This window comes from Calypte anna, chromosome 5 (genome assembly GCF_003957555.1).
Source record: "Calypte anna isolate BGI_N300 chromosome 5, bCalAnn1_v1.p, whole genome shotgun sequence".
In the NCBI taxonomy this organism is placed as follows: Eukaryota; Metazoa; Chordata; class Aves; order Apodiformes; family Trochilidae; genus Calypte; species Calypte anna.
Window position 1 is genome coordinate 667645 of NC_044250.1, and position 22110 is coordinate 689754.

Sequence of the window (22110 nt, forward strand, 5' to 3'; positions counted from 1 at the left end):
AGACACAGCATTAATAATTCACTTACTGTTCCTTTATTTAGGGAGCACTTCCATTTGACAGAGCTTGCAGTTCAAATCCTTCTGCAAGGATCTAAGCTGAGGCAGCATTAGCAGTGCCAGAGAGTCACTGCTGTCACTTAAGAGCAGGACAAGTCAGCATTAACAGAATTTCTCTCTCAAGAAGTCAGATTCCTCCCTCGTGAGACTCTTCTCAGTCAGAAAGGCAAAGCAGAACACAACCTGGTCTCCTCTCCATCCTTTTAAGCAGTCACTGTGATCAGGAAATGGAAAACCAAAGCTGCCATGGTATTTACCTTCCCTTGTCACCACCTTTCAGAGCTCAGGTGCACCTGAAGCACAACTGGATGGCAACTTCTGTTCTCTGTGCAGTTTTTTTTAAAGCCTCCTAAGAGGACAAAGATCTGAACTCAGGACTTTACAGACTCAGACCTTGGAAGGAAGCTGCATGACATGAATCAGTAACAAACTCAAGTAAATAAATAAAAGCACGGATGCCACAATGCCAGCCACACTCTTACAGTCATGTAAGTCAGTCAGAACTCTGAAATTCCTTGTATCACTCAAGCAAATGCCCTGTGTTTGATTATTTCTTCATCCACACTGACTTTGAGAAGTCACCAGCAATTCCAAGGAATTAACATTACCAGTCACAAGGCTACAGGGATTTCTATCATGGAAACAACCCAAAAGCCTGGGCCTGACACAATTACACCAAGTGAACTGAATAGAATTTTTTTTTTGTTTTGAGAGGCAATGAAGGGAAAGACTGAACTGGAGCTGAAGTAATCCAGATAACAAGTCAGTCTGCTTGTTAACCTCAGCTTTACCCATGACTGGTGACTGCACCATCTCAGGGCATGAAAAAAATGATGTTCTAGATGCAGATGTCTCAGCAAACAGATGGCAACAAAATGCAGAAATTCACAGTCCAGGACAACAATCCAGCTGTTACCTGCTGCAGCCAACCTACTTCCCAAGATATCCTGAGCACCTCAAATTACTTCCACCTAGAAACCCATCCAGATGAGCCATTTGTATTACTAGAGTGATTTGCAAAGAGTACTTAGTCACCAGTTTCTTGGACAGTCTGGCACAAAGAGAGCAACAAGCACTGAGAGTGGCTCCTTGAGCAAGGGCACCTCCAGGGGAACATACCTTCCTCCTGAGGACTGATTCCTGGCTAGGGAAAGGACACAGAAGAAATTTCAGCTGAAGAATCCAGGTCCAAAAGGGCTTGGGAAAACAAAGCTGCACAAACCATAAAGCTCCTCAGCCAGTCTGCAATTCTTCTGCCTCTTTGAGAGCACAAGCCCCTCCATCCCTTTCAAGCTTAGTACAACGTGAGTGAAGTAGCAGGATGCTCCAAAGGCAGTTGTGACAGGTACAGAATAGAGGCATTTCACTTAAATCTTAATTGGTCAGCAGAGGAGACGATTACAACAAAAAAACCAACCCAAAACAAAAGCAAACACCCAAGTCTGGGAACTCATCAAGCCTGCACTTTGATACAGGAATGAAGACAGCCACAAGCATCTCTGGACTGGCTCATCAACTATTTTTAGCACCAGAAAGGGAGGTACCCAGCAGCAACGGGGCTGTTCCCTTGGACAGAGCAGAGCTGGATGCTGCCCCATCCCAAAGAGCCTTTGCCACCAGAACCACAAAGCAGGTGAAGAGCTTTGAGTTCTTCCTGCTCCTGACTCTGAGGCATCCCTGGCAGCTACAGGAGGGGTTGGAACAGAGCCCTGCAGCCCATTTAATTCACTTCACTTCCGCTCCCAGCTGCTCTCCCAGCCACGCTCTGTCAGTCTGCTGAGAGCAATTGTATTTACAGAGAGCAGTGTGCACTGGAGGGACTGCCCAAAGCCCACAGATTCAGCAGCCAGGATCAGATAAATCCCAGTGCCTGTGTAATCCCACTCAACTTTTATTTATCTTCAGGGGTTTTAGAAGTGAAACACAAGCTCCCTCCCAGCGATGCTTCCTGACTGGTTCTACCTTTAGTACCAGAGCCAAGAAACACACTGAACTCAACTGGCACCAAGCCTCTTTTTGTTTCTCTTTTACTCCTTTCCTCCCTCAGAGAGCTGCAGAAAGCCTCCACAACCAGGACCTACTGCACACACAAACAGGCACCAACCAATGTGCTGCAGCTCAGCCACCACGGAACAGAACTATCCACAGCTCCAGGATGGACTCACACAGGGCCAAAGCTGATTGCCCTCTGCAAACCCTCTGCTTCTGGTTTCCCCTTAAGCAGCTGCTGTAAAGGAATGCCCAGCTGCTCGGGGCTGAATGCAACACCACCAGCTCAGGTATGATACAGACTTCTGAAAGTGCTGATCTATTTCACAATACCCTCATGATCTGTCCAACAAACACACACACTGCAGCACAGACAATCTGAACTCCAGAGATCAGATCCCAGGCACACAGAACAGCCTGGCAGCCTTACAGTGAAGGCATTCAACCCAAACCATCAATCTGAGGAGCAGCTGCTCAGCCTGACACAGCTCTTACACTCTCCTACCTGATACCCACATCCTCAGTCATTAAGAGGCCACCTTTTTGCTCTGCCAACAACCAGAGCCACTAAGAACACTTCTGAAGACCACAGGGCAAGAAAACATCCCAGAAACTGCCCAGGACACATCTGGAGGTGGCTGGCACAGACCTACCTCCTGATGGCACCAGCTCCAGGGTGCCACCGAGGTGCTGTGACAGTCTGAGAGCTCAGAATCCCACACACAGCCTGGGGAACACCTCACAGCCAGAGCTCCACCTGCTTCTCCTGGGAAAGATCAAACCTTCTCGTCCCCAGTGCTTGGTTGCCGTGATTAGCAGGAGTTAGGGAGTTGTGGAGGTGTCTCCAGCTTTACCTAAGGAGACCAATGACAAATGAATCAACACCATCAAATGCTACAGCTGCCCGTGACAGCAGGCAAACCATTTTGCCACCCACAGTGCCCTTCCAATTCAACATCCTTCCCAATCCATCCTCCCGACACCAAAGAGAACATACTGTATTACAGAGACTTTCATACTGGGAAAATATTTTAATATAGTAAACAAGTCAATTTACCTTTCACATGTGTTTAAATAAGTTTATGCTCATCGTTAAACAAAACTGGTTTTACTTAAACAAGGAATTACAGCCTCTAAATTCATATTGTTCCCAGCTGATCCTGTAAATAGTGAGGAACTTTGGACACCGATATCCTTTTATAGGTAACAGACTGGCATAAACAGCGCAGGAATTCAATGCAGGTTCGAAGGGAGAAGCGAGCCCTGGTGAGGAGAGAAACGAAGCCACGGAATTCCCTTTTGCGGAAAAACGAGGAAGGGAAAAAAAGAACAAACCGTAAAACAACCAACCCAAAAAACCGCAGTTCTACCACCAGGTACAAATCCAAATCCTTCCTTCCCCCGCCGGCCCCCGGGCCGGCTCAGTCTCCAGCCGCAGCTCTTCGGGACTCGGGATCCCACCTCGGGCATCCTCGCCGCCGGCCTCCATCCTCCGCCGAGCTCGCCCGCCGCATCCCGCACCCCCCGGAGCCCTCCGGGGCGGTGCCGACCTCCCGGGCCGTCCCCCGCGATCCTCCGGACCCCTCTGCCCCCGTCCCCGGCCGGGGGGTGACCGCCGGGGCCGCCTCAGGGGCTGCCGCGCACCCGGCGCAGCGCAGCGGCGGCCGCCTCGGGCCCGGGCGGCGGAGACGAAGCGTCCGGGCGGCCGCTGTGATCCAGGCCGGGGTCGGGGCCGGTCCGCGGCGGCGGAGGTTCCTGCGTGGGTCCGGCGGGCGGCTGGCTGGCTGCAGGGCCCGGCGGAGCGGCGCGGGGCTGCGAGGAGCTGGCGGCGACGGGGATGGAGCCGGAACCGGAGCCGCCGCCGCCTCCGCGCACCGGTTGCCAGATGAGGCTGTAGTAGACGGCGAGGACGATGGCGGCCAGCGAGACGGAGAGGACGTAGGCCAGCACGGTGGCCAGGCGCACCCACTTCTTGTTGGTCTTGGCCGCCATGCGCGCCTTCTTGTCCCCGGTGTAAGTGGCGGGCTTGCCCCGCTCCACCCCCGCCTCCTTCTCCTTCATGGGGGCCCGGCCTTTGGCCCGTTGCTCCACCGACCCCTCCGTGGTGGGGCCCGGCCCGGCTCCGCGCCGACCACCACCACCGCCGCCCGCTCCCCTCAGGACATGCCGCTGCCTCCCGCCGCTGACCGCGGCCCGCGCTGCGCCGGCGGACGGGCGGAGCTTGGAGAGGTAACGGGGCCCGGCGGGGGCTGCGCTTAACGGGGCGGCGGCCACACCCCGGGGCTGAGTGACGGTGAGGAGGGAGGGGAGAGGAGAGGGGCGAGGGGAGCGCTGCGCCTGCGCTGATCTGAGGGGGTGTGCGAGGGGGTGTGCGAGGGGGCATGGCGGTCAGTGAGGTGTGAGGAGAAGGGTGAAGGTTAGTGAAGCTGTGAGGGGAAGGGTGGGGGTCAGTGAGGTGTGAGGAGAGGGATGGCGGTCAGTGAGGTGTGAGGGGGCATGGCGGCCAATGAAGGTGTGAGGGGAAGGGTGGGGGTCAGTGAGGTGTGAGGGGAGGGATGGCGGTCAGTGAGGTGTGAGGCGGGAAGAGCCTGCAGGGATGTGTTTGGGAGGGCTGATGGTGCCCAGCAGAGGGTTTGTTGTTCGGGGGAGTGTGTGCAGGGTGAGAGACGGAGGATGGAGCACAGCAGAAATGTGTGAGGGACAGAGAGAAGGACACTCCCCATGGAGCTGCCCCACACAGCCAGGCTGGGGTTAAACGTGGTTAAACTTGTGGCTCCATGAGCTGAAGGAGTGCTTCGAGGGGCGGGAGGAGGAGGAGGAGGTCAGGAATCTCCTCTCTGCTCCCAGATGGAACAAGTTCAGGTACGTGATGCTGCCTGCAGCTTTGGTGGAACTTGGGGGATGCCCAAGCAGCAGCTTTTGGAGAGAAGCTGGTTGAGTTCCCTTCAAATTGGGTTGATCCCAAACCTCCTGATAAAACTTAAAGCTGCTGCTAGGTTTTGGGTTGACCTAACTCCTCATATATTAGTCTCCCACAGAAGCATTTTATTGACTTGAGCTGTAGGCAGCAGAAACACTGCTCTGGGGTATGGGTTAGCCTCTTTATTTTTTCTTTATATGCAAGATGTTGGCTTTCAAGAATGATTTGGTTGCTTCTATTAGAACAATTTTCTCCCTCCCTTAAATCTTAGGTGAATCAGGTGTATTGCAGCAGAAAACCTCTTGTTTCCAAAGAGGTGCAGTCCTGAATCAGGCTAACAGCAGGAGAAAGGCATCAGAAAAAGTGAGTGACTTTGAATTAGCAGTAATAGTTTTATTCTTAATAGCAAAATATATATATATATGTGGAGAGTTGGGAGAGAAAAGGAAAACCTCTGAGTTTTTGCAGGAAGAAGTGGGTCTTGCAGCTCTGACAAAAACTGCTGGGGCAGAAAGTATGTTACAGAATAAAATGCAGTAACTTTAAAATAACTGTAGTTCCTGAAAAAAGGTCCCTTCCAACCCAAGTCATTCTGTGTCTCTACAGCAAATTACATGCTCCATCCTCCTGAAATACTTAATTTTCTTGAGATGGTGCTGTGAGCCAGCATGTCCAGGGGACATTTGTTTGTAGGTGTGACTTTTCTGTGGGCTTCCAGCCTTTCTTGATTTATTACACCTGACTGCATTTTTCTTATTAAAGTCAGATTGCATACAGCTGGAGAGCATGAGCTGCCCCCTTGTCTCTCTTGCCCTGATTTGTTGCACCTGACTGCATTACTGAAGTCACATTTCACACACCTGAATAGCATGAGCTGATGGCATCCTGCTAACAAAGTTTTCCTGAGTCACTGAAATGCATCTTCAGTGTTTTTCTATAGATTGTATACAAGAATTCCCTAGGGCTGTGTATGTTTAAGTTAAGTGGTACATATGAATTGATAGCATTTCTACAGAATGCCTTTTCACTCAGTTTTTGGCTGTTGCTGGGGATGGGCTGCCCAGGGAAGGGGTGGATTCCCCATCCCTGGAGGGTTTTAAGAAGAGCCTGAATGTGGCACTGAGTGCCATGGGCTGGGAACCACGGGGGGAGTGGATCAAGGGGTGGATTTGGTGATCTCAGGGGGGTCCTTTCCAACCCGGATGGTTCAGAGATTCTGTGATTCAGTGTGAACTTGTCCTTTGTTAGAAGACAATAGTTCTGCCACATTATGAAAGAAATCCAGGGTTCCTGAGCCTGACTCCTCTTTGTCAGGCCCTTTGCTGTTTCCATGTTTCCACACTGAGACTTGTGTTCATTAAATCAGAGTCTTGGCTGTTGCCAAGGTCAGGTGCAAGCTTTTCTTTTAACTGTGGGCAAATAAATGGGGGTGGGTTTTCTCTCCAGGCCCCCTTGTTCAAGCACAGGCAGCTGCCAGAAGGTGTGTGCCTTCTGTTCCTAAACTGGAGTTCCTTGCTAACAGCTGCCTTTAAAGGGAAATGAGAGCCAGGAAGCCAGAGCTGCAGTAATGGTGTTTTCTTTGTGTTCTCGGGGTTTTAGCAGCAATCCCAAGCTGTGCCTTCAGCAGGCTCCTGTGATGCAGAAAGCCAAGCTCTGGGGTTCATAGCTCAGAGGTCTTGTAAAGTCAGTGAGTGTGTCAGGCACCAGGCAGAACCTGCAAATGAGCCTGCTCTGAAGTTTTTTGCTTAAAGAACACAAAGGAGCCTGAGACAGAGTCAAGGGCAGGTGGTGCACCCTGGGGCTGGACCTGCCAGCAGAGAGCTCTGTAGCCCTTGTAGTCCAAACACTCTTCAGGACCCTGTTTCTAAGCTTCTCTCATTTTTTACTTCTGCTTGAGGGTTCACTAGGACCTTTGTGGTCCTCACGGTGTCATGAATGCTTTCGGGCTCCCCCAGGCTCAGAGAGAGGAACAGAAAAAGGAGCCTCGAGAGGGACTGGGTGCGATTTCATTGAAGTGTTTGGGGGCAGAGCTGCAGGCTGGGTGTGCGACATCCTGGCTGCTCACTAGGGGACAGCATTACACATTGCAAAGTCCCATTCCAACAGCCCGGCCATGGAAGAGGCTGCTCCCAGACGTTCTGTGTGCTCGGAATGGGGTCGAGGTTACAAAGCAGTTTGCCAAAACGCGGGAGCCACCCGGTCAGGGTTTGGTAGAGACTGTGGCTTAAATCAGTCTACAGCCAGGAGTGTGGCTTGGTGGTGAGACTGGAGGGGATGGAGTCCCAGTTCCCAGTCCCAGCCCTGATGCTGAGCAGCCACAGCTGCCACCGTGTGGTTGGGAATCCTGTCCCAGAAAGCACAGCACACTTCTCTCCACTTCTGTTTGTTGTAGGGCTCTGCCTTTTGGTCTCAAATTACCCTTGCCCATCAATCTTCTTCCCGAGCTGCTCTTCTGGTTAGCTGGTGCTCTTCTGCCACCTTTTTTCTGGCCACAAGACTTTGTTCCAAGAAGCTGGGACTCGTTTTTGCTCTATTTGCCACTAGAATTCTGCTTTCTGTCAGTTCCCCGCAGGTTCTTCATTCTAATCCCCACCTTCCACATCCCTCTCACTCTGCCTTCCCAGAGCATCTGCAGCAGTCCCGAGCGAATCTGGAGGATGCTGCAGTTCCTGGGAATTCTTTGTGAATGATTTATTTCATCTGCTGGTGGAATTTCCATCTGCTGTGCTGAGCTGTCTCACTTTTCAGGTTGATGTTCAGATGAACCCACAAAGGAGAAGAGTTAGAGGTCTGTCCTGTGCAGCAAGAGGCCCCAGAGATGGAGTCTGTGAAGAGCAAAGGCACATTTTATTTTAGGTGATATTTGGTCTGTCACATGAAGGGGGCAGTCTGCTTGTAGCCACAGCCTGAGCTGCTGGGTGTCCACATCTGCTGAGATAGTTGGAGTGTCAGCTGGCAATGCCTGCACTTCGTCAAAGAGAACATTTAAGGAAGTTGAGTTGCGCAAGTGCCGAGAGCCCCACACTTCGCTCGGAGGAGTCGGTCCCGCCCGGGCATCCCAACCCCTCGCAGCTTTCCCCGGGGTGACCTTGGGCTGAGCTCCCCGGGCTGAGCTGTTGATTTACAATGCAGATTGATCGCTCCTCACCCGCCTGCCCCTCCTGAACTTGGCTGGGATATAAGAGGTTGTGTGCTCTGCAGTGCCAGCAGCGGCCGTGGCAGAGAGCCCCGTGCCATGTGAGAGGCAGAGATAGAGGAGAGAGGGCCGAGGAGGAGCAAACTCCGCGGCTGCTGTTGCGTCTGGTGGCTGAGGAGCACATCTGCAGGACAGAATGTCAGTGCTGAGCCCTGTGCTGCAGCCCCCAGAGGTGCAGGAGTATCTGTCCAAGGGGGAACGCTTCATCAAGTGGGATGATGTGAGTACTGGGGGCTGGGCTGGGGGGGAGGCAGGGGCTGCAGGGAACCTGTGTTCAGGGAGGGGATGGGGCTGAGTGAGAGCAGCCATCTCTGGGCAGGGAGGGTGAGCTGAAAAGGAGAGCTGAAGGCTAAAAGCAAAAGGCAGGGGTGTTAGGGGTCGGTGATGTGGCTTCTGAACTTCTTGTGGAGGATGGAGGTAACTGGAGTGCTGCTGGGTCTGTGTGGTGCAGGACCCATCTCTGTCTGTGACCCAGCCCCTGGGGGGCAGTCACTGCTGGAGCCCCCCAGGCCACACGTGTGGAGGAGCCCCAGGGGTGGGTCTGATTCCAGAGCTGCAGGGACTCCCCTTGCTTTGCAGAAAGAGAAGAACTCAGGCTCTGAGTTGCTTCCTCTTATGGCCCTGTTCTGGAGTGGGGAGGATGAGCTGTGTCCTCCCACGCCTGCCCAGCATGTGGGGCTGGGAGCTGCCAGGCAGCCAGGGGCCTGGGCTTGGGCACTGCTGCAGCCTCAGAGGGTCCTGCAAAGAGCTGCTTCCCTCTCACCCTTGGTGTCCCCTTGGTCACTTGAAAACACCTGCTCTGCAGCCTGTTTGCTGTTCAGTGTGAGGGGAAGAAAGTGTGGAACATGTGGAATTAATTTAATAGCTCCCCTCTTGTTCTAAGAAGGCAAAAGACAATTTCCCCTGATGCACCTGGGCAAGGGGACAGCAGCTGCCCTCCCATTTTTGTCTGGAGTACAAGTTCTCTGCTTTTGAGCATGGATGTTGATGGAACAGGGCAGGCCAGGGCAGAATTATTCACCAAGAGCTGAGAGGAACATTTGATGTGGTGTTGCAAGTGTGACACATTGGAAGGAGCCTCCAGCAGCTGCACAGGAGGGCTCAGTGCTGACTTTTGTGGGCAGAAATAGGGCTGGAAGTCCCAAGGCAGTGTGTGGGAGGTAGATCCCTTGTGTGCTGCATAAGGAGTGGTCCAGCAGCACTGAGAAGTGAGAAAGCAACATCAGGTACAGCTGACAGAAAGGATGGATGCTGAGGAATATGGGCTGGAATATCACAGGCAGTAATTCTATTAAAGAGGAGGAGCCTTCTCTTTCTTTCCAGTGGGGCCACTGCCTGCAAACCATGCTTGTGGCTTCTTTGAATTTGAACATTCTGGGTTCTGAGAATAACAGCAGCCAAATTTGTCTCAAACTGCTGCTGACCTTCTGTGTTTAATCCCTGGGGACCACTTTCTCAAAACCTTGAGGCTGTTAAGTACTTTACTGGGAATTCCTGGGTTAGTTTGGCTCCCTTGAAACCCAAGATGAGTCCAGTTGGTCTTCTAAGCCCCACCAACTGCTTATTTGCTGCTGCAGCCACTGGAGTTGGGGAGCTCAAGTCCCGTGTGGATTTTTCCCTGAGGTTTACAGACTTGTAAACATTCCTAAAAGGTTGCTTTTAATTACCCAGTAGTTTACAGACTTGGCCTCCAACAATAAGGAAAGCCTTCTCCACAAGTGGGCTGCTGTGGTCACATTGCTCCACCTGCTTGTGCTTTCCCACTCTGCAGCTGGAGCAGGGATGAGCTCCAGGCTGCAGGATTGCTGCTCTTCAGAGGTTATGGACCTGCATTTCTTTTGTCTGAGTCTTTGAACTGACCTGATCGTGCTGTTTGGAACCCCTTCCACAATACCTGAGGCAGAGGAATGAAGGAAGGTCAGACTGGCTTCTTCCATCACTGTATAGCTGGGGACAGGACTGAAGTCCTCATTGTACCCAACAGTTTCTTTGAGAAAAGGAAAAGGACACTTTTTCTGTACCACCTTCCCCCTGCCCAGCATTTGTGGTTATTCTGTAGAGGCAGTGCAGTAGGAGCTCTTCCAGGCAGGGCTGTTCTCACCCATCCCACTGAGTTACTTGCAACATCTCGGGGTAACTCTGCTGTGCTTTGGCACCCAGCAAGCTGGGAATGCCAGGAAGACCAAAGAAATTCAGTCCTACTGAGTGGATGATGGTTTATCTGAAGAACCACCTTGGGAACCCTTTCAAAACCTCTTGTAGGCAGTGCTGGAGCTGACCTCTTCCATGCAGCAATTGCCTGTATGCTTGGCTCTGTGCTGACTCTGAGCCCTTGTAGCAGAAGCAGAAATGTTTCTGTCTCTTTGGGTGACAGGATTTCACCAGGTGCTGCTTGCTTTCTGCCCTAGAGCTGAACTCCCTGAGTGGGAGCAGCAGCCAAGCTGCCAGGCCACCTTCTGCAGGACTCACCATGTCCAGGTCCCTGGTCAGAGCAGCTGTCAGCAGTCCTTGTTTCACCCTCCTCTTCCTTTCAAGCAAGGTGGTTTGGAGGAGATAAGGTTAATCTAGAGCAGTGGTACTGCAGTGCCTGTCTGCTCCTTGTGCCTTGTTCAGGGAGCACAAGCAGTGCCCATCAGCAGTACCCAACAGGGCTGTTCCAGCTGAATGTAGAGTGTCAGGTGTGAGACTCAGGCTCCAGCAGAGAGCAGCTTCCACAGCTCACACTGTTGCTCTGGAGATGCACTGAAGTCGTGTGGTTCATTTCCATAAATCACAGAAGATGATTCACCTGACTGAGTCTGTATTTGAATGGGGAACCTCACAGCCCATGATGGGTTCTCCAAGTCCCACGAGGTGCTAACCTTCTTTCTTCTGTTTCTCTAATTTGTGTGTGTCAGGAAACAGCAAGTGCTTCTCCTGTCATCCTTCGGGTGGATCCAAAGGGCTTTTACTTGTACTGGACCTATCAGAATAAAGTAAGTGCTAAGACTTCACAGCTTGGTCTCTAAATAGCCAGGTCTAAAACACCATTAAGTGCTCGGGTTCTGCACTCAAGAACAAATTACCACATTCATTCCACTTAGCTGGAAACCCTTATGAAGGACCTGGGAATCTTGGGCTTTCCAAGTGGCAGATTTGTCTGTCTGCAGAGTTCCAGGGAAAAGCAGGAAATTCAGCTGCAACTGAGCTGAGAGATGAGTGTGACCTTCTTGTGCTTGCCAGGCTGCCATCTGAGACCTGCAAGGTTCATTAGGTGGGCTTGACAGAGAACAGGAGTTCTGATAGCCCTGTCACCCTGCATGCTAAAGGGTTCTCCCAGCCAGTGCTGCACCTGGAAAGAAAATGTCTACATGCATGGAATTAAATGTGTGCAGCCACCTGATGTGTGCCTCATGTGCAGCCTGTGTTGTCATTAACTGACTTGTTGGGGCTTTAGAAATTCTAATTTAAAATCATAGTGATCAAAGTGATGTAGAGACTCCAACAAGTCTGCAGAGTGAGTTGTGCTCTGCTGCTCTCAGGCCTGGGTGGGTGTGAGGAAAAGCTGCTAGAGGAAAAACTCAGGGTGCTGGAGGAGAGAAGGAGGCAAGAAATTTAGGAAAGAGAATTCAGTTCCTTGCTGATGAGTAACAACAAGGGCTGGAGAGGTCTGGCTGCCTGGAGGTGGAAGGCTGGGCTTACTTCTGCTTTCCAGAGCTGTGGTTCAGCTCTGCTTCCTCCCCGTGACCTACATGCTGCAGAGGCATGGGAGAGGCAGCAGTCCTGCAGGGTGCCTGCCCCAGGGACCTGGGGGGCTTTGGTGAGCTCTGCCTTCTCAGAAGATGGTGTGGCAGTGGGGACAAGGCACTGCCACACAGCCCCTGCCCCTCTGAGGACACAGTGTTGGGAGGTTGGGGACTGTCACGTCCATCTAGAAGTTGTGCTGCTTTCCTTTCAGACTTCTCTGTCACTCGTTCCCCTTTTCAAGGACCACTCCTGGCAGCAGAAGTTTTGCTGGAAAGGATCCAGCCAGACAGCAGGAAGAAGTGGCAGCCCTTGGGGGAGGTGCATAAAATGGGGCAAGGGGGGCTGTTGTCCCCCACAAAAAGAGATTCCCCTGGGTTAGTAGTCCAGGGCGCAGCTGAGATGAGGAAAGCCAGCCTGGAGGGGGGCTCATTCCTGGAAAAGGCTGTTGATTAGCATTTAAACCAACCCATAAACAAATCTGAGAGCCACAGGGGAGCAATAGCCTGGTTCACATCCTTAAGGAAGCTTTTGTCTGGCATCTTCCCTGTGCTCTGAGGGAATCAGAGGATGTTTGGAGTCAGGGTTAGATGCTGGCTGTCAGGGGGAGCTGGGGCAGCCATGTGAAGCTCACGTGCAGGCTGCCAGGAGATGGGCTGATAGAGAGCATGGCATGGGCAGTAGCTTCTGCTGAGCTCCTGTGGCTAATATCAATCTTTGGCTGACTCTTGTTAAGATCTGCTTGTTGTGAACAGCACGGGAGAAAAACTGCACTGCTTTTGTGCTGGGGATTCAGCAAGGAGTGGGACTGGGGGTAAAATTTCCATCCTGCTTGACAGTAAAATGAGGATACAGGCAGAAAGCATGGTATGCACACTGTTCCTCCTTGTGATCTCAGAAAATACTGTTATCTGCTGCAACAAGTGTAATTTGTTCTCCAGGTCCGTGGTGAACAGGCAAATTAGTAACAGAGGAAGGAAACTCAGGTTGGATATGAAAAGAACAAACCAAATAAACACAACAGCTTGCCAGGTGGGAGGAATGTCCCCCATGGGAACTGCTTCAGAAGAGATTAGGTGAAAGTGAGTGACCTGTGCTCTGCAATGCATCTTTCCTTACTCCTCAGCCTTTCCTTCATCTTTCCTGCCCTTTTTCTGTTGTAGGAAATGGAGATTCTGGATATCACCAGCATCCGGGACACCCGTGTGGGGCGATTTGCCAAAATCCCCAAGGTGAGTGCACAGCTTCATGTCTGCTGGCTCTTTGGGTGGGAGAGGCAGAGGCTGCCTGGGGCTTTGGCATAAGCTGAGGCAGTTCTGTTACAGGAAGGTGGAGAGGATCTTGCCTCTTTCCATCACAGCTACGTAAATACAGAGAAAACAGACTTTGTCCCTGAACTCTCCGGGGGTTCTCTGTACACCCTAAAGAAGGGCACATCCAGACTGTGCTGTATGAGCTTGTTGGACACAATATGTCAGAACCCAAGAGTTCCCTTCCAAAAGAGCTGTTTTTTGGTGTGTGCAGTTGCTGGATGTCTCCCTCCCCAGGCATCTGGCCAGCTTTCATCTTGGCCTGGCCTTCAGGGTCACCCAGCTCTGCTGAGAAGTCCTGCAGGAGATGTGATGCCTCTGTACTGAGTCACCAGAGATGCACAGGCTGTGGCAAGGCAGTTACAAACCTGGAGTTACAGTGAGACTCCAACACAGTGTGTGGTGTGGTGGTTTAGGGTTTTTTTTCCCTTTAAAGGGATGAAAATGTACTCACAGAGATTTGCTCTGGTTTTGTTGGGATTTTTTCTCAAAGAATTTTAAATTGTCTGTTTGCAGGGTGGCAGACTAAGGGCAGCACAGGATTATGGCTTTGTTCTTGGTTTTAGTTGTAACTTAAGCTTCCCACAGCAAACTTGTCCTTGTTAGGACTTTCTTCTAGGTCTGTTTTTTGTTTGTTTTTAACTTTCCCATGTATGGAAAAGGCAAACAGAAAAAAAAAAAAAAAACTGAAGTAAAGCCTGAAAGTGAAAAGGAAAGAGTGGTGTGGAGAGGATGGCTCCAGATGGCCACGTAGGTGATTCTCAGCCTGACCCAAAAGGGAAGGTTTTGCAATCAGTACTGAGAGACTTGAGCAGCCTCTTTCCATGAGTAGTGAGTTTGTTTTCTTAATACTGCTCTGAAAATGGCTCTTCAGAGCTCCCATGTTTCTCAGAAAAGACCATAATGAGATGGGTGCTAAGAGCAGCACTCATCTTACACAATTCCTTCTGAGGGAAAATGCCTTTCTTCTTGGCAGTTCATTAGAATGAAATGTACTTGAGTTTTCAGCAGAACTTTGTCTCCAGCTTGCTTTGTGGGGATTGTATTTGGAAAAAAGCTCCCAGGAGTGTGTTTTGGTGTTTTGGGGTGGGGTTTGGGGGTTTTTTCATTGGGAATATAAAATATATTGGGAGAATAAAATATTTGGAGCTGATAGAACTCGTTGCTACACTCCAGACAGAACACAGCAAAGAAAAGGCCAGCTTAAAGGAGAGGCATGAGGTGCTCTTCTCTAGGGTGTTCAACTCTCAGCAGAAAGCACTTTTTATCAATTAGGTAAAGCAGGCTAATTGGACACAACCAGAAAGAGCAGGGCCTGAGCCATCCTGTGTGCTCACTGTGAGCTGCAAAGAGGTGTAAGGAGTTTGCCAGTGGTACCCAGTTATTTGGGGGAATAAAATAAGGGCTGGTGTTTATACAGACACTGAATTGCTCATTGGATGATTTAATGAGTGATAAAATTTAGTGCAGATAAAGATCAGACAGTGCACACAGAAAGAAAAAAAGAACAAAACTGATCCTAACTTTCTGTAGCAACGAGCTCTGGGTTGATTGTTGCTACTCCAAAGCAAGATCTTGAGGGCATGATAAATCCATAAAAATACCAAATCACTGTTCAGTAATATTTGCTCAAAGAAAGGTAGGTTGTATGTTGGGAAATAATTAGAAACTCATGCCACTGTGTACACCCTGAGTGCACCCACGTTTCTGTGCATTTCTGGTGTCCTCAGATAGGTGAGACAAAGAACTGAAAAGGTAGAGAAGAGCAACAAGATCAATAAAAGAGAGAAATGGCTGTTGTAGGAAGAGCTTCAGAGCAGGCAAGGACTTATCTGGCCAAAAAGAAAAACCAAACTGAATGGGATGTGTGGGACTGTTGTGGAGGGCTGTGAAATCAGGAGTTGACTGGAGAAGGTGAGCACAAAGCAGTTAACTCAGTGGTTCTTCCAGAGCTGCACAAAAAGTGGCATTTTCCAAAGGCAGTTTGAGCACCCTGAAGAGGAGGTGCTGCTGCTGTGCCCCCCCTCTGGCTGTGCTCAGGGCTCCTTCCTGCACAGCTCATGAAAACCTACACAGGTTTAAAAAGGATGAGAAGGTTTTGCCCTCTGGGGGGCTTAAATGCAAAATAGTGTCTTTGGTTTTGGCAGCTGCTGAATCATAAATTCCTGGAAGCTGCAGAGATCTGTCAGGGAGGTAGCATTGTGTTTGCTCCCTTCTTTTGCTTCTCCCCAGGCATCTGGATGGATCTGTGCTCTGACCTGGTGTAGCTGTTGTGTTGTGTTCTAGCCCTTGGAATAGGCCAGACAGTGTTTTACAGTCCTGGGAGTTGGCTGCAGCTCTTCAGCTCTTTTTTTTCCCTCTTTTTCCTTTTTTATTCTTTTTTCCACAAGAAGCAAAACAAAGGTCAAAGGACCAAGTGATTTATTAAGTATTCTCAGCAGGCAGAAGTGATGCACCTGATGGAAACCTCTGCTTTGAAAATCCCAAATGCTTTTTGAATTCTGCATTTCACAGAGACTTACTTAGTTTGGTTTTCTTAGTCTTGGTTTTCTTTCGGGGAATTTTCTATGATTTTTATGCCAACATGTAGCAGAATGCACCAGGCTGGCTCCTTATTCACCATTCTCTTTAGAGGGTGATGGGAGGACTTGTGTGGGCACTGAAATGGCCACTGAACCAAACTGGTGAGAGAGAAGTGCCCTCCAGTCCTGGAAACTTCTTTGCACACAGCTGTACTGCCCACTCTGCTTCTGCTCCAAGCCCTCCCTTGCCTTTCCTCAGAACATAATTTCACAGAATTTGTCCAAAGGAATGCTGGAAGCAGTGAAAATTCCTAAACATGCACCCCCACAGCCTCCACACGGGGCAGCCACATCATCACCAAAGAAGTGCAAATGAAATGTGACAAAAAAAGAAGGATCTGTTAGAGGTGAAGGGTGGAAGAATGCAGAAGGGTGCTGTGTGTCCCCTGAGCCAAAATAATGGCTTGGCATGGTTGTGGAATGGAGCTGCTGAGATGAATACCAACTGTTACTTGTTCCATTGGCTAAAAGTGGAGGAGAAAGGAATAATTTTAAGACAAGGAGAACAAGATGAGAGCTGCTGGAAGAGCTTTGGAGAGTACCAGTAACAAACCAAGCATCCTCCTTCCCTCTGCTCCCTTTCCTTGCAAGTGATGCCATGGTGAATCCAGAGTGAGGCAGAGCTTGTGCCTCTGCTTTTCCTGCTGAGCTGTGGCTGAAGGAATTCCAAGGAAGGGAAGTGTTTTGTGAGAGCACCTGCACTGTTCCTGCCCTCTGCCAGGCACTGTGCTCTCTGGCTGGGGCTCAAGGAGGGTGAAGGTGCCCTAAGCTTTTCTGCTGAGGTGACACCAGCCTCCCTGCCACCGTGTGGTTGTGCTGTGGGTGTTGGGGGTTACCTCCTGCTGCCAGGAACACTTTCCAGCTGCTGCTAAAGCAAGAGGCTTGGGGTTTTTCTTTGTGACCTCTCCAGTGCTCAGCGAGAAGAGTCACACCAAAGCAGCCACAGAGAAAACCCCACTGGTGACAGAGTGTGGTGTGTGCTCACCCACCAGGCCAGGCCACAGGGACTGCGGGACCTGCTGCTGACACTGCAGGTGGTTAGGGAGTGGGCAGGCAGCTGTAGTGCCCAGCAGAGTTAGGTGTGGGGCTGTAGTGCCCAGCAGAGTTAGGTGTGGGGCTGTAGTGCCCAGCAGAGTTACCTGTGGGGCTGTAGTGCCCAGCAGAGCTAGGTGTGGGGCTGTAGTGCCCAGCAGAGTTACCTGTGGGGCTATAGTGCCCAGCAGAGCTAGGTGTGGGGCTGTAGTGCCCAGCAGAGTTAGGTGTGGAGCTGTAGTGCCCAGCAGAGTTACCTGTGGGACTGTAGTGCCCAGCACAGTTACCTGTGGGGCTGTAGTGCCCAGCACAGTTACCTGTGGAGCTGTAGTGCCCAGCAGAGCTAGGTGTGGGGCTGTAGTGCCCAGCAGAGTTACCTGTGGAGCTGTAGTGCCCAGCAGAGTTACCTGTGGGACTGTAGTGCCCAGCACAGTTACCTGTGGAGCTGTAGTGCCCAGCAGAGGTAGGTGTGGGGCTGTAGTGCCCAGCAGAGGTAGGTGTGGGGCTGTAGTGCCCAGCAGAGGTAGGTGTGGGGCTGTAGTGCCCAGCAGAGTTAGGTGTGGGGCTGTAGTGCCCAGCAGAGCTAGGTGTGGGGCTGTAGTGCCCAGCAGAGGTAGGTGTGGGGCTGTAGTGCCCAGCAGAGGTAGGTGTGGGGCTGTAGTGCCCAGCACAGTTACCTGTGGCATTGGGAATGGCTCAGTGAGGGTTGGAGCCACCCCCAGCAGAGCAGGGCCCGGAGGAGCTGGAGGTGAGGGACAGAGCCCAGGCTCTCCCCTGTCCCCTCCCCGGCCTCACCTCCCCTATCACACACACACAGCCCTGAGTCCTCTCATGACCTTTCCTGCCACGTGCAGTTTTCCCCTTCTCCTTCCCCCTGTGCTGTGTTTTCTGAGAGCTGCTCAGTGTCCTGCTGTGTTTTGTCTCCACAGACGTTTGAACTGTGGCGCCTGTTCAAGAGTAATAAAGATAAGAATTAGCAGGGACTTTGAACAGGAGTGAGGCAAGATAAAAAGCTGCTGGAGGTGGCTGAGCAGCGTGCCAGAGCAGCTCCAGATGTTCACGGTGCTGGCAAGGAGGAGCAGTGACAGCAGCTCCGTTTGGGTTGTGTTCTGATGCACCAAGACCCCAGAACACTGACAGAGAATGTAATAAATAGGACCCAAATATGGCTTTTTAGGCCAGGCTTCTGGGCCGTTGGCTTCCCTAGGGTTTTGTTTAGATATTTCAGCAGGCAGGGGCTTTGAAAGAAGCATGATTTTCCATAAGAATAGAAGTTGTGTTTTACTTTGTGATTGTTAAGCAGCTTCAGTCCTCTGGATGCATTTTGTTGTTGCTGAACCCAGAGGTGCAAACTCTGAACTGAACGTGCACGAGGGAGAAGATTGATACCAAGGTATTTCACATGTCATGTTTTGAGATGATAAAGGAGGAGAGAGTGGTGCTGAGGAGGCTGCAGTGCTGGGAGCTGAGCCCAGGGAACTATAAACTCATTGTGTGTGGTCCCAGGGGACCTGGTCTGCAGGGGGTCAGCAGCTCTGGGGGCTGAGCATCACCTCAGCAATGGGCATGAGCTCAGGATGGGGCTGAGCAAAGTTCAGGCCTCCAAATAAGTGATCTCAAGAAGCCACGTGGGGACAAAATGAAGTCTGCAGGCAAGAGGAAGGCAGGCAGAAGCCCGTGGCTCTCAAGGGATTTATAAATAGTGGAGCAGGGGCTGAGTAAGCAAATAATCAGATCTGAAAAATGGCCTTTTGCCATGCTGGGCCCTTTTTCTGCCTCTTCCATCTTTCCACAGCGTGAGATCTCGGACCACAGGCCCAGAAGCTCCTGAGGAGGCCCAGGCTGCATCTCTCTCTCTCTGTTCCTGCTGGTTTCCAGAAAGCCTCAGGTCATTTTGTGCCACGTGAATCTCTGTGCTGCTGCCTTTTCCGCTTCCTTGAGATAAGACAGCAGTGAGAGCAGAGAATGCTTCATCTCTCTGTTATTTATTTCTGTCCTGCCTGGTGTTGCTGAGCTGCTTGGCACAGGGACAGGCTGGCCCTCTCCTTGCTGGATCCCACCACGGAGCAGTGCTGCTCACGGGGATGTGAGTGTCACCTGCAGAGCCAAAGGCATGGGGATAACCTGTGCTGCTGCTCCCTTTCCCTTCTGGCAGCCAAACACGACCTTTCCTCTCCAAACAAGGAGGCTCTGTCCAGTCCTGTGCTCTGACACCACCAGGGTAGTGGGGGGAGTTTCATGAGGACAGAAAGCTGTCAGTGTAGGCAGTGCCTGCAGCCCTGGCAGATCCCAGCACTCACTCAGCAGTGTCCCCTCTGGAGCAGGGAAGGAATTCTCTCTCTCTCTTTGTTTGCGTTTGCATAAGAATTTGCTTTTCTGTGGACTATGAACCTGGTTTGCACAGATGAGGATTTTAGGGAAATAGGAGGGTGGGAAGTGAACTGAAAGCTGCATCTCTATTTCACCACCCTGCCAGTGGGTTTCTGTTTGCTTGGTGTGTTTTTAAGTGGATTTGTTAAGCATGGCTCCCTTCCTCCCATTTGCATGGCTGATAGGCTTGTCCTGCTTTTCATGTAGCAACTCTTATTTTTCTTTTAGAGTGACACTAGCTACACAGTGAAGCTGCAGCACCAAGGTGCTAAAGGAGCACAGGTTAGGAAAGAGCCATGGCATCAAGTTCTGTGCCCTTGGACAAAGCCTCTGGTCCTCTCTGCCCATCTTCAGTCAGGGTTACACCAACATGACTGCATTTTTCCTGCCAGGGAGACATAATCCCCACGTGAAGCAGGCAGCACAAAGTAAGCAAGTAGCTTAAGAGCAGCAGGAAATCAGTCACTGGGAAAGCATGACCCAGTTTAGATCCCCAACAAGATCATCCTTGCCTCTTGCTGCTGCAGTTTGCTGGAAAACTTGCTCAAAAGATGAAGCTGCCAACTCGGAGGTGTTGGGAGGTGTCAGGTCCTAGTGCTGACAAAGCCAGGGCATGCAAAGAGCAGCACAGGTTGGGCTGACCCTGAGGACACCCAATCATCTCTGTTGGGTGTCAGGTTGGTCCTGAGGAGCACAGGGAGACAAAGGCAGAAGCTCTGCTGCAGCGTTCAGCTTGCTGGGGATATCTCTGCTGGAGAGCTGGCAGAGAAGGAAGGGCTGGGAGGAGCCGATTTGTAACAAATACGGGAAATGAGTTCAGCAACAACCACAAGTTCTCTATTGTCTGAGCTTCATCTAATTTGCAGTGCTAGAGGTAAGGAAGCTGAACAAGAGCTGGTGGGTTTGCGAGATAAAAGTTAAATTTGAAGTAAAAATCCCAATGCTTTGCCACTTGTCATGAAAAGTGAAGCTCCAACACGAGCTCTGAGCAGAAGAAGGGGGTGTGGGCATGGGGATGCTGCTCACTGCTGCAAAGGAAAATTGCTCACAAAGCAAGGATGAGCCATTTTAGAAATTCCTCAGCTACCAGAAACCAGGAAATCTTCTGGGTGGCTGTGGCTGCCTTCCCCCTTCCTTCTCTCCACATGCTCTTGGATCCTGCAGGTTTCAGTGGTGCCTCTCTGAAGTGAGGACAGTAATCAGGTGATCCTGAGTTACAATCCAGCCCATCCTGGTTTTCCTAAAGATGCCCGTTTGCTACAGAGGTGTTAAAACTGGAAATGTTTCAGAAGGCTGGGGAAAATAAACCAAATCTGTGGCCTTCCTATCTGCTGCTCTGTGTGATGTGGTGCAGCCATGCAAGGATGCCTGAGGCTGAGCTGCTCTGGAGATTCTGCTGTTACAGTCCAAGGGTAAAGAAAAATTTCTGGGGCAGAAATGGAATTGCTTCCCTTTGAATTGTGATGGAAGCAGCAAAGAGATGGTTGCATGTCAGGGTTGTTGGTCTGGGCTAAATTGAGGTCAGTGGAAGTGTAGGATCAGGGAGTTTGCTTCAGTGAACTTGCAAGGTTTGGACATTGGTTTGGAGCAGCTGAACGAGGCACTAGCAGGAGCTGAGCTGTCAGTGAGTGACTTTGTGCTGTCGATTTATAGCAAACACAGAGTCATTCAGCTGTAACCCCTTGCTGCAGCTAACCTGATCTCCAGTGCATTGAGGTGTTAGTGATGGTTTAACTGGGTAAAGGCAGGAGGTGTACTGTGGGTTTGTGCATCCAGCCAGATCCCAGATCCCAGATCCCAGCTCTGACTTCTGAGCCTGAGCTGCTCTGCTGCCAACCCCTGATGGGGATTTTTGCCCTTGGTTTCTGGAGGAGCAGGTGCTCTGCCAGCCTCCCCATTTGTTTTGGTGTGGATTTATCCTGCTCCTTAGGTACTGAACTGCTGTGCTCTGTTCCAGGCCATGGGAATTTTATCCTTTCCTTCTCAGTAGTGACTGTCAGTACAACTCCAGTTTACCTTGCCTCAGTGATGCCTTGCACAGGAATGCAAAAAATGCTAAATAATTTAAAGGGATTCTATAAATACTTCACATACTGGTGATGAAGTCCAAGGATGACTAATGGGATGAGCTGTATACTTAAAACAAATCTCTGGTGAGCCATTGCTCTAGGATACTGCAATTGCTATGGAAAAAAACACTTCTTGCAACTGCCAGCTAGCAGAAAATGGGCCTGAGAGGGGGAGAGCCCATCTCTCCAGTGGCCAGGCCTAGAGCTGGTACACCTCTGGGTCCCAAGCAACATCTTTGTTGTTGTGGTGGAGGGAGGTTACAGCAAAAGTTATCACCCTGATCTGAAGACTTCCGTAGCTGTGTTGTGACAAAGGGCTGTCTGCAGTAACCTGGTTATGCATCTCTGAGCAGCATCTCCTCTGCCTGTCTGGGAGTTCAGGCTGAGCTTTCAGAAGGAATTGTTTTAAGAGCAGTCTCCAACTTGGACTTTTTCAGACCAAAGCAGCACGTTTGTGCAGGGATGTTAATCCCAGTGCTTTGTACTGTGGAAGATCCAGGTAATGAAGATGGAAAACAAGGAGAAGAAGCTTTGAAAAAAAATTTTTAAAAGCTTGCTGTGAATTTGGGTCAATATTTGGATTGGGTCCTGGTTTCTGCAGGCACAGTTTGCCTCATTCTCCCTTCATCCCCATCTCTTCTGTTTCTTTTGCAGTGCCAGAAGCTCCGAGAGGTTTTTAACTTGGATTACCCCCACAGCACCTTCCTGCTTAAGACTCTGACTATTGTATCTGGCCCTGATATGGTTGACCTCACTTTCCATAACTTTGTGTCCTACAAGGAGAATGTTGGAAAGGTATTGGGGTCCTGAGGGCAAGGGAACTCTGGGAGTCACTGAGGATTGGAGTGTTAAGTGGGGAGCA

At 50.8% G+C, this 22110-nt stretch overlaps 2 protein-coding genes across 3 annotated transcripts in view; one reads left to right on the plus strand and one right to left on the minus strand.

Annotated features, from left to right (window-relative positions):
* Positions 1–3672: 3672 nt before the first annotated feature.
* INAFM2 (InaF motif containing 2) lies at positions 3673–4323 on the minus strand. Its single transcript, XM_030451516.1, has one exon. The coding sequence runs from the start codon at positions 4105–4107 to the stop codon at positions 3673–3675; it is 435 nt and encodes a 144-aa protein (XP_030307376.1). The 5' UTR covers positions 4108–4323.
* A 3664-nt stretch (positions 4324–7987) lies between these two features.
* Positions 7988–22110, plus strand: part of PLCB2 (phospholipase C beta 2) — a 37131-nt gene continuing 23008 nt past the window's right edge. For both annotated transcript variants that reach the window (XM_030451042.1, XM_030451043.1), the window contains exons 1-4: positions 7988–8382; positions 11060–11137; positions 13049–13117; positions 21903–22043. In XM_030451042.1, the coding sequence (XP_030306902.1) occupies positions 8299–8382; positions 11060–11137; positions 13049–13117; positions 21903–22043 (372 nt within the window). In that variant the 5' untranslated portion in view covers positions 7988–8298. The remainder of the gene's footprint in view (positions 8383–11059; positions 11138–13048; positions 13118–21902; positions 22044–22110) is intronic.

What these genes read in the sequence shown, in the direction of transcription:
- INAFM2 (XM_030451516.1), bottom strand. Translation starts at nt 4,107, where the DNA reads ATGAAGGAGAAGGAGGCGGGGGTGGAGCGGGGCAAGCCCGCCACTTAC.